The 18316-nt window shown below is 43.3% G+C and overlaps 1 protein-coding gene across 3 annotated transcripts in view; it reads right to left on the bottom strand.

Annotated features, from left to right (window-relative positions):
* Positions 1-18316, bottom strand: part of LOC119175804 (regulator of G protein signaling family member locomotion defects) — a 140499-nt gene that overhangs the window by 23770 nt on the left and 98413 nt on the right. For all 3 annotated transcript variants that reach the window (XM_037426785.2, XM_037426786.2, XM_075876214.1), the window contains exon 14: positions 6233-6362. In XM_037426785.2, coding sequence (XP_037282682.1) covers positions 6233-6362 — 130 coding nt within the window. The remainder of the gene's footprint in view (positions 1-6232; positions 6363-18316) is intronic.

Genomic DNA, 18316 nt, shown 5'->3' with positions numbered 1-18316 from the left:
GTTTTGTCAAAGGCCCCAAGACGTGCAACGCGGCTATGCTCCTGAAGAACATCGAAGCTTCCGTCTGACCATGAACTACCTACGACCACCCTCTCGCTCGTCCTATTACCGTTCACAGTCTCCTAGCTATCATACTGACATGCCTGGGAATTCATGTACGTCTAGCCGCAGGTCGCCTTCACCAGGTCGCCGTTCAGTGTCGCCTCTGCGGCCCGCCTCCCATTCCACGAACGCCCACGCGCAAAACTCCCCGATGCAGTTTTAGGAGGGGAAACTGCATCCACCAGACAGCTAACAATTCCTCCAGAGCGGCCATCGAATATGACAGTAGTGTTTGTAAAAAGTGTACGCGTTGAGGCTTTTGTTGACACTGGCGCTGCCGTTTCGATTATTCATGCTTATTTTTGTTCCCACCTTCGAAAAGTCACCACACCTTATGGTGGCCCACCTCTCCATGCAGCGACCAACGCTCTAATTCGTCCACTTGCACAGTGTATCGTTCGTGCCTGCATAGAAGGCATTAGTCATCACATCGTTTTCGCGGTATTTCGTGAGTGCACCCACGCTCTCATTTTGGGGTGAAATTTCTTGTATTCTGCGTCCGCTTTCATGTCTTGTCATCAGCGGCTCCTGCATCTAAATGCCACTGACTCTTCTCCGCTTGAACACGATGGACACATCCGCCTTGTCACCACGTTAGATTATGTACTTCGGCCATATATCGAAGAAATTATTAGTGTTAATTGCACGGACATTGTGGATGGTGACATACTCATTTTCCCTTACGGCCATATCCTACATAGGGGCATTGTGATCACACCAGGGCTTATTCACTTCTTCGATGAGTCTACCTACCTAACCACCTTAAATCAAACACCCGAGTGTGTACTGCTCCCCTGTGGCTCAACAGTATCTTGCGTGGTCGACAGTGAGCCTATTGCGATTGTTACTCTTTTGAACAACAACCACAACGATGTCCCAAAGTCACAATCACTGCCATTCAATGCCTCTTCCACACCTGTGTCGGCAACCATAAGCACTGACTTGACACCTGATCAAACTGAAGATTTGCTCGCCCTGTTAAATAGACACCGTTCTCTATTTGACGTGAACTCGCCCGCCCTCAGCATGACTACCACCGCTACTCACAGCATCCAGACTGACAACTCTCGTATTGTACATCGGCGTCCATATCGCGTGTCTTAGGCAGAACGCAACATCATACGTCCTTCCTCCAGTCCCTGGTCATCCCCAGTTGTTCTCGTTCAAAGGAAAGATGGGACAGTGCGTTTCTGCGTCGATTATCGTGCGCTAAACAAAATAATGCGCAAGGATGTTTATCCTCTCTCTCGGATCGACGACGCACTGGATTCATTACAGGGCGCTGAGTATTTTTCTAGCCTCGACCTTGGGTCAGGCTACTGGCAGATACCAATGTCGGAGTCTGATAAAGAAAAAACCGCCTTTTCTACGCTAGATGGGTAGTACGAGTTTAATGTGATGCCTTTTGGACTCTGTAATGCACCCGCCACCTTCAAACGCATGATAGACGGCGTATTGCGTGGTTTGAAATGGAAAACTTGTCTGTGCTATCTCGATGACATAGTAATGTTTTCATCTACGCTTTCACAGCATCTACAACGTTTTGACGAAGTCCCCACATGCCTTGCAAAAGCCGGTCTACAGGCTAACACCAAGAAATGTACGTTTGCTAGCAGGACAATCAAGGTTCTCGCGGCCACCTCGTCAGCAAAGAAGGAATTCGACCAGACCCCGAGAAGCTTGCCGCCATCCTGGATTTTCCACGTCCACTACGTCAAAAGGACCTGCGCAGCTTTCTTGGGTTATCTCCTTACTTCCGGTGCTTCATACATGGCTTCGCGAAACTTGCGTCTCCGCTCCATCAACTCCTCGCAAGGTATGTCCCCTTCGTTAGGTCCGAAAATTGCGAAAGCGCTTTCACGGCATTAAAGCAAGCACTCACGCCGGATCCGGTACTGTGCCACTTCGATTCAACCGCACCCACCATCCTTCACACCAACGCAAGTAGTCATGGTCTAGGTGCAGTACTCCTGCAGCGTGACGAAAACTCACGCGAACGCGTCGTTGCTTACGCAAGTCGTGTTCTTACCGCTGCAGAAAAGAACTACACTATCACCAAGCAGGAGTGCCTTGCTGTTGTTTGGGCAGTGCAAAGATTCCGACCATATCATCACGGCCGTCATTTTACCCTCGTTACCGACCATAACGCCCTATGCTGGCTTTCATCGCTGAAAAACTTATCGGGTAACCTCGGTCGCTGGGTGCTTCGCTTGCAGGAGTATGATTTCGATGTCGCCTACAGATCTGGGAAGAAGCATCCAGATGATGATGCTCTATCGCGCTGTCCTTTGCCCAGTGGAGGCCACTCACTATCGATACTCCAAAACGACAGCACCTATCCAATTGCATCACTAAGTTCATCACCTGGCACCCTATCCGCCTTTGTTTCACAACAACGTGTCGACCCATACTGCCGCACCATTGTTGATTGATTGATTGATATGTGGGGTTTAACGTCCCAAAACCACTATATGATTATGAGAGACGCCGTAGTAGAGGGCTCCGGAAATTTAGACCATCTGGGGTTCCCCGCCCCCCCCCCCCCCCCCCCCCAACGACCACAATGGTTTCCGCGGACGCAACATCTTCCTTGGGCGACAAGTCGCCCCGCTAATTGATGATCAAGCAGTTCGGCGGTCCGTTTATATGCACCCTATAGTCTGAGTGTGAGACCCCCTCGCCCAGCGGCACTCACACAAGGAAGAGCCACGTTGGTGCAACACTACAGTGCAGTGACCACGCCTCCATAGTGGACGTTTACCCGGGCGGGTGCGGGCGTCACCCTCGCAAGTTCTATGTGACGTGTGACTGGACAGTGTAATCTGCCCCCATTCCCCTATCTAGGGATCTGGGGAGAACGTACGCTTCATAATGAGTCACCCAGCTCATCATTCGAGAGGACTCGCCAAGCACGGAATGTAAATAAACCCTCTGTTAAATTTACACTCCTCCAGCCTCTACAAGGTTCCTACAGAGTTGCCAATGCCCTAAAGGCCGGTCGCAACAACGCACAGTACGTTAACAGACTCGTAGCGTGTACCACACGCATGCTTTCAGATTTAGCGTTACCGTGTTTAAAAAGACCAGAAAATGGAATGACACGGAGGTGATTACACCTGAGTCACCGTGCGCAATTTTAACATTGCGTGCAATTTATACAGACACAAACTGTAAGCGCCTTGATGGCGTTTGCTCACAATTACTGCCCACTAACGTTGATTGATTGATGTATGGGGTTTAACGTCCCAAAACCACCGTATGATTATGAGAGACGCCGTAGTGGAGGGCTCCGGAAGTTTAGACCACCTGGGGTTCTTAAACGTGCACCCAAATCTGAGCACACGGGCCTACAACATTTCCGCCTCCATCGGAAATGCAGCCGCCGCAGCCGGGATACGAACCCGCGCCCTGCGGGTCAGCAGCCGAGTACCTTAGCCACTAGACCACCGCGGCGGGGCACCGCACCATTGTTGACCGCTTGACTGGCTCTACTACTTCTCCAAACACCAGACTCCGTCGACAACTCAAACAATTTAAGCTTGTCGGTGGTGCTTTATACCGCTAGACTTACCACATCAAAGGCAATAAGTGGGTACCCGTCATCCCACGTTCTCTGCAACGTGAAGTTCTGGAAGCCTTTCATGATGATCCAACCACCGCTCATCTAGGCTATCACAAGACTTACGACAAAATACGAAGTCGTTGTTTTTGGCCTGGCATCTCTTCAGCCGTCGCTAAGTACGTCGCCTCCTGTGTCCATTGCCAACGGCGAAAACGACCGACAACTGCTCCGGCTGGCTTAATGCAACCTCTTCCTTGTCGCGCCTCGCCTTCTTTTGAAGTCGTTGGAATCGACTTGTATGGCCCTCTTCCTATATCATCTAACGGGAATCACTAGATTGTAACGGCCGTTGACCACCGTACTCGCTACGCAGAAACAGCTTCTATATCATCTGGGACTGCCACTGAGGTCGCCGATTTCTTTCTTCGCCACATATTTTTGCGCCATGGAGCTCCATGCATTCTCCTGAGCGATCGTGTCAAAGTCTTTCTCTTTTCTATTGTCAAGCAAGTTTTGCGTGCCTCAAACACTGTTTACAAGACCACTTCTAGCTACCACCCGCAGACCAACGGATTGATTGAACGCAGTCATCGGACCCTATCGGACATGATCGCCATGTACATTCAGCCCAACCACACGAACTGGGATGCAATTCTACTCTTCGTGACATTTGCTTATAATACGGCTGCTCAATGCACTACCGGCTTTTCTCCATTTTTTTTCTCATCCATGGTCGCTCGCCACGTTTCGCTCTGGATGTCTCTTTCCTTTCGGCCCCTGCACCCTGGACGGCTCCTTTCTCTGAAGAATTTTTATCTCGTCTCGCACATTGCCGTCACCTGGCTTGCGTTAACACCGGCCTCTCTCAAGACACTCGAAAATCTCGCTACGACTCGTCTCGCTGTGTTGCGAGTTTTTCCCCTGGTGACTAAGTTCTTCTATGGACTCCACTGCGCGTCTCCGGCTTATGGGACAAATTCATCAGTCGCTTCATTGGGCCATACACGGTGGTCGAACAGACATCTCCTGTCAATTACTGCGTTTCTCCTCTTAGCACTAATCCTGATCATCGTTGCTGAGGGACAGAGATAGTGCACGTATCTCATTTAAAGCCTTATGCGTGACGCATTTCATAATACTCTTGAGCGACCAGGCGGCCGCTTTCACTGCGCGGGGGAATTAGTGTGAGCGCGACAAGCGAATGACTCTTCATTCTCTTTAGATATCATCATCACCTTCATCATCTGTAAATATCATGAACAGTGTGATTTAGCTTGAGCCTGGCTGAATAAACCGGTTCCTCACAATATTACTATCAGGATGGCGCAGTATATTTGATTTGGCGCAGTTCGCACAGGAGTGGGATCACTGGGAATAGCCGGAATGGTGCCTGAGTAGAGGTCATCGGCGGCATTATGGAAAGGCTCTAGTTGTGTTTGTTGCAACCAAGAATATAGTTGAAGGCGATTAACGGTTCGATGCCATGTAAGCAGGCAGACCAGTGAACTTTGAACTTTGGCGAAGTTGGCGCAAGCTGTACTTGAATGTGTGTGGCAAGGCAAAGGGATATAGAATTCTAGCAAAATGGTGGAATTGGATCACCACTGCATTAAGAGAAAAAAATAAAAGACCTGGGTAGGTCACATAACATAACGGCCACAAAGGTAAAATAACTGATGGTCAGTGGGAGCAATGAAATGGACACCAATGATGGAAACATAGCCAAGGATGGCAGAGAGTCAAGTAGTAGAGAACAAGATTTTGTAAAATGCGTGGTGAAACGTAGTTGTAATTTGCTCTTCGAAACCATCAGTTCCCGTTTTTTTTCTTGGTCAGTCCATCATTTATTAACATCTACAAAACACACTCACGACCTAAAAATATTGATAATGGCAACTATTGCTTCCTACTCGCCCGATGCCGCAGTTACTCAGTTTACGTCGTATTTTACCACTTTTCGTGCTTTGTAACATTGTTCTAAAAAAATGCAACATGTTTTTACAGATTAAGTTAGAGCATGTGCTTAGGCTTAATTCTCACGAGTTTGAAGAAAATCAAAGATGGCTTTTTTTAATGCTCTTCAAAATATTGCATTTTCAGAGACATGTCCTCAGTTGAATGCTTCTGCTTAACATTTGACGTCAATCTCAGCAATTACGTTCTGCAAATTTGTTGACCCAATATGTGGCAATGGAAACATAGGAAAGGATGGCAGAGAGTCAAGTGGGGTGATGAAATTAAAAGAATTCACATGGATAAAAAAGAATCAGCTCATGCAGGATAAGTCAAACATGAAACCATTGGGAAAGACCATAATAAACTTCCCATGGTAGTCTCTGTGCATATAAAAAAAAATCATAAACCGTAACCTTTTCTAATGACTACAAAGAACAACGATACACATTTGCCGAATTATTTTTACCTCGTTCAGTGGTATTCACAGATTGACTGGCTCAGTTTCGCACTTGCTTGCATCTCGAAGTCCTGGGGTTTAACATCTCTAACGAACAGCTCACGTGCTGTGATCAAATAGAGATGGAAGTGTGCGAGCCTCAGGATACCACTTACCGTCTCTTTCCCTGGGACTTGTCTCCCTCTGCCGCAAGCGTTCTACAAGAGGGCTCTTCTCAATGGTTGTCCGCAGTGCAGAGGGAGGCAGGTACATGCCATGGCTCTTTCCACACTGGCGCAGCTCCACCTGGGTGAGAGCAAATTCAAACAGGTTACTCATTTCCTTTTCAAACACATTTACTAAATTTGCCTTCTCTGTCACTTTTAAGAACTCACCCATGTTACACCCAAGTGACATTAGAGCCCTGACTCTGCATTCTATGAGAAACAAGCACGAACTATTAGATAGAATAAAAAAACTATCAGAACCTTGAGTCTTCCTGGGGACTTCATAAAACGTTACTCAGGCTTCAACACTCTTCTTCTGGCAGTGACGGAGCACACCTTATGTCATATACCGTTATGGTGCAGTGACACTATGCAAATATGATACTGAGAAGACGACGATCAGTCAACTGGTTAGCAGAACGTGTTGCCCCAAAAAGTGACAACTCATGCCACAACTGTATAAATTAACAGTGATAAGGTTTCATGCTAACAATTATAAAAAGGCTTTTGAACCTGTTATAGCATGATCTCTATGATATTATTATGGTTTATGTGAATTTCACAATGATACAACTTTTAAGGTTGTTTTGGATAGACTAAATTACATAAAACACGCCATGATTCAGAGCTATACGAATGGTTTCCTCGATCACAGCGGATGATACGAATTTGTTGGTTGACCACTGCATGCAAGCGGCGCAAAGCGACTTGTTTGTCCGAGGAAGGCCCGTCCACTCTTGGCCTCTAAAAGAGTGACTGCGACAAAACTTGGCGGAATTTTCCTCGCTTTAGTGGCTGGAAAAACACGTTGCAAGGCCAACATGAAAAGTAAGTCTGAGACCAATTTTCCCACGATAACAAATCACTTTTGGCTTTGGCTACACCGGTTGCTCTAGCTCTCAAACCACGTGATGTAAACAGCCAGCCGCAAACTCAACAAGGCGGCAAAGGCATCAGTGGTGGATCGCGTAGGTGCTATCCCGAACAACCCGTGCAGCACATCAAAACTTACGGCCTTGATGAGGACGCGTTTATAGAGAGCGTACTTTGAATTACAATCGCTGAGAACACTGGAAGTAGACGAAGGTGCAGCAGCAGCGAATCAACATGTCCTAATGTGTCTCACTTTTGCACTGCCGGCTGAATCCGTCGCCACCGTTGCGTCCGCTTGTGTCGTTCCTGCTGGCATATCTTCAGAGACAACATTTGTGAAGGAGTAAACTGTTTCTTTTCAGTGATCTGCATGCATAACTAGAACTCGGTATGAACTTTAATGTTCAGGAAACGGGCAAAATAGAATGAATTCTCAAGCGGCGGCGGTGGCATGTATGAGGGGCAGAATGAATGTGAACGCTTTCGACGAGCATGAATGTGGTTTTCCGGCATCTCTGGCGTTTTCGCTTGATTTACCCAGTGTGAACTCTGCAGGATCGATTTTTTTTTCCTGTCGGCTTCATCGCCCGATGCTTCAGCCGTTAAGTGCGGTGACGCGAGTGAATTTCCAATGAGTTTGGCCGCCTTCACTCCCTTCGATGTAAATGTGAATACGTCGCACCAGCAGCATGAGTCAGGAAACCGTGGCACTTTATAGAAAAGACAGTGAAACCAGAAAAGTTTAAAAAAACATAATCTACTTCTTCAGCAAGAACTAGTTGCCAATGAAGTTCTTGTTAATCTTCATTATCAGTTTTAACTTGCTTTTGGTTCATACGGATTCGGGATGATATCAATAGTTTGCGTGCTTCCTTCAAATTCCTATCATCGAGATTATATTGTACCACTAAAAAGGCTAGGTATAAAAGAATATATGCACTCTTGAATACCTTAGTATTCTACCTGAGAACCTGTATGCCAGGTACTTATTTAAAGGTGATACACAGAATATGCAATCGGAAACCTTGACATGAAAAACGGAGATATACGAGTAAAAATTGGAGGAACAAAGGTAATGAACTTATAGTAGGTTAGTTGGCTACTATAACTTGGTTTATGGGATTCAATGTCCCAAAGCAATTGAGGCTATGAGATACACAAAGTAAAGAACTCGCGATGCACAAACACTACCCGGCAAGCAGAAAGTATAGACTGATGTGGTGTTAGAGGAATTCCATGGAATGCTTAACAAATAAATACCCGTCTTAACAGATCCATTTTGAACATTGTTTCAAAGCAATAGTAATGAAACAAACTTTATTATTTTCGTCTGGCAGTCTTGTAAGCTACCAATTAAATGTAACAAAGATCAATGTTAACCAAAGTTAAAGTTTAAAAAACAATGACACTTATGCCCGTAAAGATTAGACATTATTAAAAAAAAAAAAAAGTGTAGATGAGTTTAAAGAACATGCATTACATAAGTCTGAATTACAGTCATATCTAAACCAGCTTCTCATTAAACGAAATCTCAAGGGACCAGAAAAATATGTTCCATTTAACAAGAGTTCCATTTACAGAGAGATGACCAGGAGAGCAGAATACTAGAATGAAACCAACCTTGTCAGAAGCAGCAGTTCTGTTTAACAGATTTCCATTTACTGAGTCTACTGTACATGCATACTTGTTCTTTTTCTATTAAGATTGTCTGCACAATGCAAAAAGCAATTTCTCTCATGAACACTGGGACACTGCCACTATTTGAAGCAGTGCCCCAATCAGTGTTAATGAAAGAACGATTGGGACACTGCCAGGATAGGGGCACTGCCTTCCATGCCTGATGGACATGTTCACATGAAAAAAAAAAATGTTTCTGTCCGTTTAATAGCCCTCAGACAAAAATTAAATAGTGCCCCTGCAACGTCATAAGCCTATGCCATGCAGAGGGTCAAGTGATTGCAGGGTTGATATTCTTATGCTGCAATAGATAAATCACCATTATCCAAATGCAACCATATGAGAAAGCTATAGGCTTTCAGGAGGTGGGTGGTACGTGAACTCCAGACCTGATAAAAAATAAATTTAATAGCATTCATGATTCTTGAAAAAATTTAGCAAACGAATATATTTTCTCCGTAGATTAATTTTTGTTTTTTGAGGTGCAAATGCAGAATCAGTGTCATTTACCTCTTTTTTTTTTTTTTTGAACTAAAAGCAGTGATGTGGTCAGTCTATGCCATTTTAGAGCAACTAATAACTTCTCTCTGGAGCAGCAAATTTCAAAATATTACATTTTCAGAGACATGTCCTCAGGTAAATGTTACTGCTTAAAGGGCCAGTCAACAGGCCCAGACTTTTTTTACACCCCGCAAACAAGCTCGGTAATTCGTAGAGTAGACCGCAGTGATCCCGTTTTCTGAATATTACAGAGCTGCGAGCCGTGCAGAGCCTCCATTTCAAAAAACAATTCCCATGCTTCTTTCTTACGTCTGACGAATGTTCCTTGCACGCGCAGAGGCGACAACTCTGCGATCGGCGAAGTGACGCAGCACGCAGCTCGCCGATTGGTCTAAAGCAGCAATGACAGTTCCTGTTTCCACCCACAGCTTTGATAGAACTATTCAATCATACGAGTTGCAAAACTCCCCATATGCTCCATGCATCGAAATTGGGACACTTCACCAACGCAGTTTTTGGGAGTGCGCAGATTGTCGCGCCCTCTATTAAGTGCAATATTTGTATTTTGTGCTGTTGCTTCCAGATGGCACGACACTCCGCTCCCAAAAAATCGAACTCCAGAAAAATTGGGCCAACTTCCATGTCCAGGTTTTGCAACACAGTTTTGCTGCTAATTGTTGTCAGCTGCAAATCAGGCGACTGGGCTATGGAGAAGCATCAGCACCGGGTAAACAATAAAACAACCAGGCATCAAAGCAAGCGGAAGTGCGTTGCGACTGATTGAGTTCGCCGATGACGTCAATCGTTGACGTCTTGTCACAACCGCGAAGTCGGCAGAGTCACAATGATGAGCCACGCCTTAATTTCCCTCTGAAGGAGATGTGTGGCGAGGCCGTGCGACAATTTGAAACCAGCTTAACATGATGTTCTAGCCCCAGTAACTACCTTAATATAGCACGTATTCACAAAATTCTTGTGGCAGCATGTTAACAAAGTAAAAATGCATATATTTCTATTTATAACAATTTTTAGACAAGGTTGTTTACTGGCCCTTTAACGTTCGACGTCACTCTCCGCAATAACGTTCTGCAAATTTGTTGATCTAGCATGTGGCAATGTTCTCGAAACTTTTGGGAAGTCTGGGTTTCTGCTGAAAGACCAGGTTCCTCTCTAGGGCCATACGCTGCTGTAAGGCCAGCAGAAATTTTCCTGGAGACCGCACCCTCAATTTCCCCTTTCTTACGCTTGGCGTAGGAGGACGCGCCTCAATGTATTTTCACTTTCACTGGAATTTTCAGGGATATCACATCAGTTGTCTGAATGAACACGTTTAGCTACTCAACAGCACTTTGTTCTGGAACGAAATTTTCATCAGACTGAGATCCTCCCGGAGATTATATGAGGATCCCTTTGAAGCGGTTGAAGCAGTTCTGTCCCAAAATATCGGTTTCTCTGATCGATGAGGCTTTTTCTGGCATGCGCTTTCATGCTAGGGCAAAATTAAAATCTTTCACACTTCGAAAGTTCTGCTTGTAGACAAGCTTCTTTTTATGCCTCTTTAGATAGTCAGTGCAAAACGCTCGCTTTGAGCTCCACAACGTAGCTATGAATCTCAGGGGAGTGCTGTATGTGCACGTGTACTCACATTCGTTGACTAGCGGAAGACTGCCGAGTTGTGGATGATGAACGGATGTGAAGGCTGATGTTCTTTAATGACTTCAACCTTTCTGACCGAGTTAAACAGTTTCCTCTCTGTATTTCTCTTTTTTTAAGGAGCTGGCAAGCATGGTCGGGTTGCAGATGCAACGCTTATGCCGCCACGCAAATTCTGCATTATTAGATTACCGCTGCCATGCCATGGGAAGCAATAAATATCCAGCAGTGGATCCTCTTCATGAGATGTACACAGGCTTGCGTTTGCAAAAAAACCTTGAAAGCGATTCTTGCAAAGCATGTGACTCAGCACTGCGTTATGTTCAGTGGCTGGGATACATGTACAAGATTTTGTAAAATGTGTAGCAAAATGTAGTTGTAATTTGCTCTCTGAAGCCATCTGTTCCCCCCTTTTTTTTTCATGGTCAAGCTGTCATTTATTAGCATCCACAAAACACATTCACGACCTAAAAATATTGATAATGGTAACTATTGCTTCCTGCTCGCCGGATGCTGCGGTTACTGAGTTTACGTCATTTTTTACCACTTTTCGTGCTTTGTACCTCTGTTCTCACAAAAATAATGCAACATGTTTTTACAGATTAAGTTAGAGCATGTGCTTGGGTTTAATTCTGAATAGTTTAAAGAAAATCGAAAATGCAATTTTTAAAATTATTTTCAAAATATTGCATTTTCAGAGACATGTCCTCAGTTAAATGCTTTTGCTTAACATTTGACATCAGTCTCAGCAATTACGTTCTGCAAATTTTTTGACCTAACATGTGGCAATGCTCTGAAAATTTCTGGGAAGTCTCACATTTATACGTGCAGAGGAAAAAAAACTAATATTTGGGCAATATTGAAATGTGCGCCAATTTCACTATCTTTTTGTTTTAAAGAATAGCGCCAAAACTGCTAAGTAATAATGGTTTATCAAATAAAACTATTCTTAGTACGTGGCCTAAACTTTTCAGACCTACAGCTACAACAGTCCCCCCCTCTTGCAGGATCTCATCGAAATCCCATTTTCGCTAAATTTGTGAAAAACGGTTGTAGCTCAGTGGAAACTTTTGAATTTTTTTTTTAAGGTAAAATTTTTTTTCCACAAAATCAAAAGTGGCTTTGGGGTCCTGGGAACTCAAAAAACAAAATATATATATTTTTTGGCGAAATCAAAGAGGGTAGGCAAACATGCACCAATGTTCTTATGTGAACACAACCTCCCTTACAACTTCCAGGCGGACATGCACCAATGTTCTTATCTGAACATAACCTCCCTTACAACTTCCAGTGTCTCAACACCTATCACAAAGTGCTGTTTTCTGCCAAGACTGTTGCACATTAATTAAGTTTTATGCATATTCATTTTCAGACCTACTCTTCTGCTTTCGGTGTCCAGTTCATTAATCATGAGCTGTAATTTGTCCTCTGAATTACTCATCAAGGCAATGTCATCAGCGAATCACAGGTTACTAAGATACTCTCCATTAACTCTTATTCCTAACTCTCCCCAATCTGAAAACCGCCTGTAAACACGTGGTGAATAGTATTGGAAAGATCGTATCTCCCTGCCTTACACCATTCTTTATTGAGATTCTGTCACTTTCTTTATGGAGAACTATAATGGCTGCGGATCCACTGTAGATTTATTCCAGTATGTTTATGTAGGGTTCTTCGATGCCCTGATTCTGTAGTGTTTGCATTACTGCTGATGTCTCAACTGAGTCGAACGCCTTCTCGTGATATATGAAAGCTATGTATAAGAGTTGGTTGTATTCCGTGCATTTCTCTATTACCTGATTGATAGTATGAATATGGTCTATTGTGGAGCAGCGTGTACGAAATCCTGCTTGGTCCTTTAATTGATTACTGTACTGTTGCCTCAATCTATTAGCTATTATTTTTGTAAATAGTTTGTAGACAATGGACAGTAAGCTGATCAGCCAGTAACTTTTCAGTCCTCGACGAGTCTCCTCTTTTGTGGACTAAGATTATGTTGGCGTTCTTCCAAAATTCTGGTACCCTTCACGTAAAGAGACACTTCATATACAAAGTGGCCAGTTTTTCTAACACAATTTCTTCGCCATATTTCAGCAGGTTCGTTGTTTCCTTATCCTCACCAGCAGCTTCGCCTCTTTGCATTCCTTCTAGGGCACTGATTACTTGCCCTGTCGTTACTTGGTAAGATGTCGAATTCCTCTTGTTTATTATTGCTTCTTACTATATCATCCTTATTGTTTTGCCTCCTATACAGCTCTCTGTAGAACTCCTCCACCACCTCAACTATCCTATTCATATTGGTTATGACGTTGCCTTCCTTGTCCCTTAATGCATACCTCCAATTTGCGTCCCTTAATGCACACAAGCTTGCGTTCGCAGCTTTTAGGCTTCTGCTGATTTTTACAGCCAGCTCAATTCTCTCTATGTTATACCTACCGATGTCAGCTACCTTAGGCCTATTGATTTATTTCGAAAGCTCCACTAGCTTTATATTGTCGGTTGCAATTAAGGCTTTCATGATTTGTCGTCTCTTGATGAGATTTTTTCATCTCCTGGGATAGTTTGCCAGTGTCTTGTCTAGCAAGTGTACTTCCACCTTCTATAGCACACTCCTTGATGATAATAGTATGAATATCGTTCATTGTGTCAACGCTAACGTCGGTTACCTTGTTTAGAGCCGTGAATCTATTCTGAAGCAAAACTGTGAATTCCTGTACTTTCCCTCTCATTACTAGCTCAATAAGCGGCTTTTTGCGTATCAGTTTATGCCTTTGCTTTTTTAAGACCGGTGTCGCACGGACAATTTTAATCGCGATCAGCGCCGATTCGGATTATGCACAATAAGGATTAGGAGCTGCCACGCCGTCCCTTTGCATTGCGATCAGGCCCAATCGAGATCAAGACTATCATGATGCGCGCATCACGATCTGGCTGGGAGATCGCGATTTCTCTGTCGTCTGCGCCCCCTGGCCGAGTTTCTTGAAAGCACAATAAACAATAAAATTGAGCTTAGTCAAATAAAAACACACTACAACAGCTAAATTTTTAAAAGGAAGCAATTGTAAACTATTTAAATTGAAACAACATGTGAAATGTTGCATATTTCGAGATTCTTATTGGTAGTCATGGGGGAAGCAGACGATAAGGAGACCACCGTTGTCTTCCGCGCTTTGTTCAATGCTTGCACCCTTGCAGCAGTTGGACAATCCCGAAGCAAACTGATTATGAGTGTCGGCAGCTTTTCAACTGTGTCGCAGTGTACGCGCACTTCATGGTCGAATGAAAAGACCTTTATAGTAATTGACCGCTAGCAGGAGCGACTGGGAGACTTGAGGCTCGAGAAGCGAAACTCAGACGTACAACGAGATTGCCGCTTCGCTGCGACTAGACGGCTTCGAGTGGCTGCCATCACAAATAAAAGAGGAGATAAAGAATCTAACACAGCAATACAGGTAAGGCAAGGAGAACTCCCGAATGATGGATTAATAAAAGTAAGGCAAGGAGAACTCCCAAATGATGGATTAATAAAATTGCTTTTGTAGTGGCACACAAAGTTTATGATGTTAGAGCGATTCTTGCACGAATGACATTGCTGATAACGGGCTCTATAAAAATATTGTACGCAGAGTTTCGTCAATGAAATGTTTTAGGGCACGCAAGCGCCAACTAGTGCATTTTATCTGACTGAAGCTTGAGCTAAATGAGCTTGCGCCGTGTAGCAGTGGCCATAAAGAAAACCGATCCGAATCGCCCTGATCCCGATTAAAAGTGCCTGTGTGACACCAGTATAAATCTAGGTGAATTCGAGCTCTTACCATTCTATGGTCACTGAATCAGATTTTGCCAACTACTTCTATATCACAAGTACTCTACACAGTATACATATAGGATCCTTTGGTTTTTTGGAGGCTAAAGCTTGATAATTCCCAATTTCCAAATCCCAAATGTGTTTGATTGAAATCTACTTGAATCTCAGCTCTTCCGAATAATGTGCGTTTTCTAAAAGACGAGTGCAAGGGACCCCTACACTAAAATTGCCAACTTGAAATACTTGTGTGATTGCCCTGCATATGAAGGCACTTCTGACCAACTATTAGCAGTGAACGGTGCTTTGAAATATTTTAATTTAGCCTTAGTAAGTGGTGATAGAAAATCAATGATGCTACTGGCTTAGGCTGCTTTGAAGCAGCTTTCGGAGCATGCAAAAATGCATTTTGGAGCAGTAAAACTGGCTTTCCGAGCAAGTATTACTAGAAGCAAATTTAAAACGCTTACTGCGTTCACGACAGAAACTGATAAAAGCACAATGGGCTGCACGCTAAGCATAACAAAAATATAGAAGAGCATAGAATCCTGAATAACACTTGTGGCTAATGCGACAGTATTTAGTAGGCAAAGGCAATGGTGAAATTAAGAACCACAGCACTTCCTTATAAAATGACTGAAAGTGGCATGATTATCACACATAAATTTGTTCATAGTACTTGTACACTAACCATCACTGTTCTCAAACTGCTTTGGACACTCGTCCTAGCACAATACATACTTCCCTGTAGTGTTTAGGACAAGAAGCGCTCGTTTACAGCTTAGATTCTGTGTCATTCACTAGATGGAAGCATTTGCTCGGTGATTTAGTTATCTCGCGTGGCAGGAATGCTGTTTTCGTATAGAAAAATGCCGAGTGGTAGTGCCGATCCATGCATAGCTGGCCCATCAACCGTAGAGTTTCCTATATATCCACTAAAGAGAACTCTAGCGCTAGTTTCCATGGTAGCTGCAGCGTATGGCATTTCAACAAGCATGGATATGATAGGTAGTACACGAATTTGTCTAATCTTCATACTTCTGGCTCCATGTGTGTTCATGCGGCTTGGAGCTGTTCTGTCTCACCACCTTAATCTTTTAGGCTTACCATTTCAAATCGGATCACAGAGTTCAAAAGGGTTCATTCTTTCCTTCAAAACAAAATCAAAATACAGCAATAAATGAAGCCACAAGTGCGATTCAACATTTGCGAATACGAAAACTAGACAAATCTGTGCATGTACTATCTATCATTTACATGGTCGCTGAACGATGGCAGCACCAGAGTTCTCTCTAGTTAATTTTAGAAAACTCTATGCTGCCAGTGAGAAAAAGAAGCTGCTTCGAGTGACGATGATATGGATACAGATGTTTATCTTTTGTCTGGAAGTGAAGTTCGCGATGACAGTGAATTGAACAGCTCCCCCAGTGAGGTTGAAAAGAACTCAGAAGTGAACATCGCGAGTGCACGCCAGTGAAGCTGTTCCGAGTTCTTTCGTGTTTTGAAATTTTCCACAGTCCTCAAGTTTCTCAAATCAAATGGCTTAACCAACACAATTGAAGAAATGTGTGGAATCTGCAATTGTTGTCTATATAAGGCTTTTATTTTTATTAGCAGCAGAAACCTGGCCCCATGTATTTTTCAGAAGTAAACTTTTTTGTGTTGGTTTGATTGAGTATGTGACACAAATATTTTTTTAACATCGACTAACTGCTTTCAAGTACATTCAGACTACAAATCAGCAATAAAAAAATGCACTTTCTGCTGCCACATTATACCTGCAAACTTTTTAATCTCATCTGCCCACCTAACTTTCTGTCTCCCCTTCGTGAGTTTGTCTGCTCTGGGAATCCAGTCAGTTACCCTTAATGAACAGCGGTTATCCTGGCAACGTGCTACACACCCGGCCCATGTCCATTTCTTCTTCTTGATTTCAACTATGATATCCTTAACCCTCGGTTTGTTCCCTGACCCACTCAGCTCTCTTCTTGTCTCTTAAGCTTACACCTATCATTTTCCTTTCCATTGCTTGCTGCGTCATGCTCAATTTAAGCTCCTAGTGAGTGCTACTGTTCCTAGTGAGCTCTATTGTTGCTGCCTTTGTCTTGAGCGTACTAGTTTTTCAGGGCTCACTTGAAATGTCACATGATTTCCGATATCGATGACTACAGAGCATCTTAGGATGTGGAGTGCTTTTGATTTATGTTCACTTCCTATTGTCATTTAAGCTGCGTTTAGCAATGAATGTGTGAAATGAGGCCTCATGCAACAGTTCTTGCTGAAACCTAGCCAGGTATCCAAAAAGATTTTGTTTTTTGATCGCGAGGCCTGCATGACTGGAAGGTTATATTAGTTGACTTTTTTTTTTTACTTTATCTTATATAATCCCCACATTGACCCTCATGACTGCTTAGGCTGCTGCACTATCCTTTCCATTAAAGTTAATCTGCGTAATCAAAGTACCAAGTTAAATTTTCGGAATTGGAAGCCCGCTTTGACTGCTATGTTTTGCCCCCATATACGCGAATACTAGCGGTTGGGACGTCACCAGATATTGATATCCTTTCTCAAACTAAGAGTACAAAAAATACGACAAAAAAGAACCAAGAAGCCATGACGATTTTTGTGCTGCCACCAGCCTGGTAAAGTAGCCAAATTGGCCCAAAGTAGCCAAGCCTGGCAACTCTGCTGGTGCTCATCAGCTCAACAGAAGTTTTTCTCTGTAATGTGGGGTGGTGATGTTAAAGGAACACTAAGAAGAAAAACTTTTTTTTTTCGCGTACTAGTAAAAAACAATACGACAATCCCGAAAACACCACTCTTACCACGAGACAACACTTGGTTAGGAAAGAAAATGCGGGTAGAGGTGCCACCTAGAGATCACTGCGCCAAACACCGTGATGTCATAGATTTCAAAGGGATCTACTCTGTCTTAGTAGCTTCTAATTGATAAATATTAAGTACATTGTCATATGCGGGTGCCACAGACCTAGCATATAGAGTTTCAGAAAATTTTTTTGAGCTAATGAAGCAAAAACACGAAAAATACACTTGGAAAATTTTTTACACCACAAGCAAAGATTTTGGTGCAATATTTAAAAATGAAACTTCATCTTTAACCTTTTCTGCTAATGATGAGCTTATGATAATGAAAATTACTGAATCAGAGTTCTCAAACTACAGTTTATCAATCTTAACAAAGTCACTGTTTCCCTTTAATATCCCTAAAGCAAAAATGAGTCTTACAAGATTTCATAAATAGCACTGTAATCTTGCTTTATTTTCTAAAACTTTCTATCTCCCGATCAAACATTGTCATTTCATTAGAATTGAACTATTAGGTGGCTTATCTTATATAAAGAATGGATAATACAGAATATCCGAGAGATATCAAACTTAGATATATCGAATTATCAGCTATATCGAATAGTTGAGAAATCCCCATGAACATCCCAGGTAACAGTATGGGGCTGGTGCACATGCATGTCGAACACCTTCACAGCCAAACATCCAATACGTTGAAC

This window comes from Rhipicephalus microplus, chromosome X (assembly GCF_043290135.1).
Source record: "Rhipicephalus microplus isolate Deutch F79 chromosome X, USDA_Rmic, whole genome shotgun sequence".
NCBI lineage: Eukaryota > Metazoa > Arthropoda > Arachnida > Ixodida > Ixodidae > Rhipicephalus > Rhipicephalus microplus.
The sequence above is the reverse complement of the archived record's forward strand: the minus strand, read 5'-3'. Positions and strand labels throughout refer to the sequence as shown.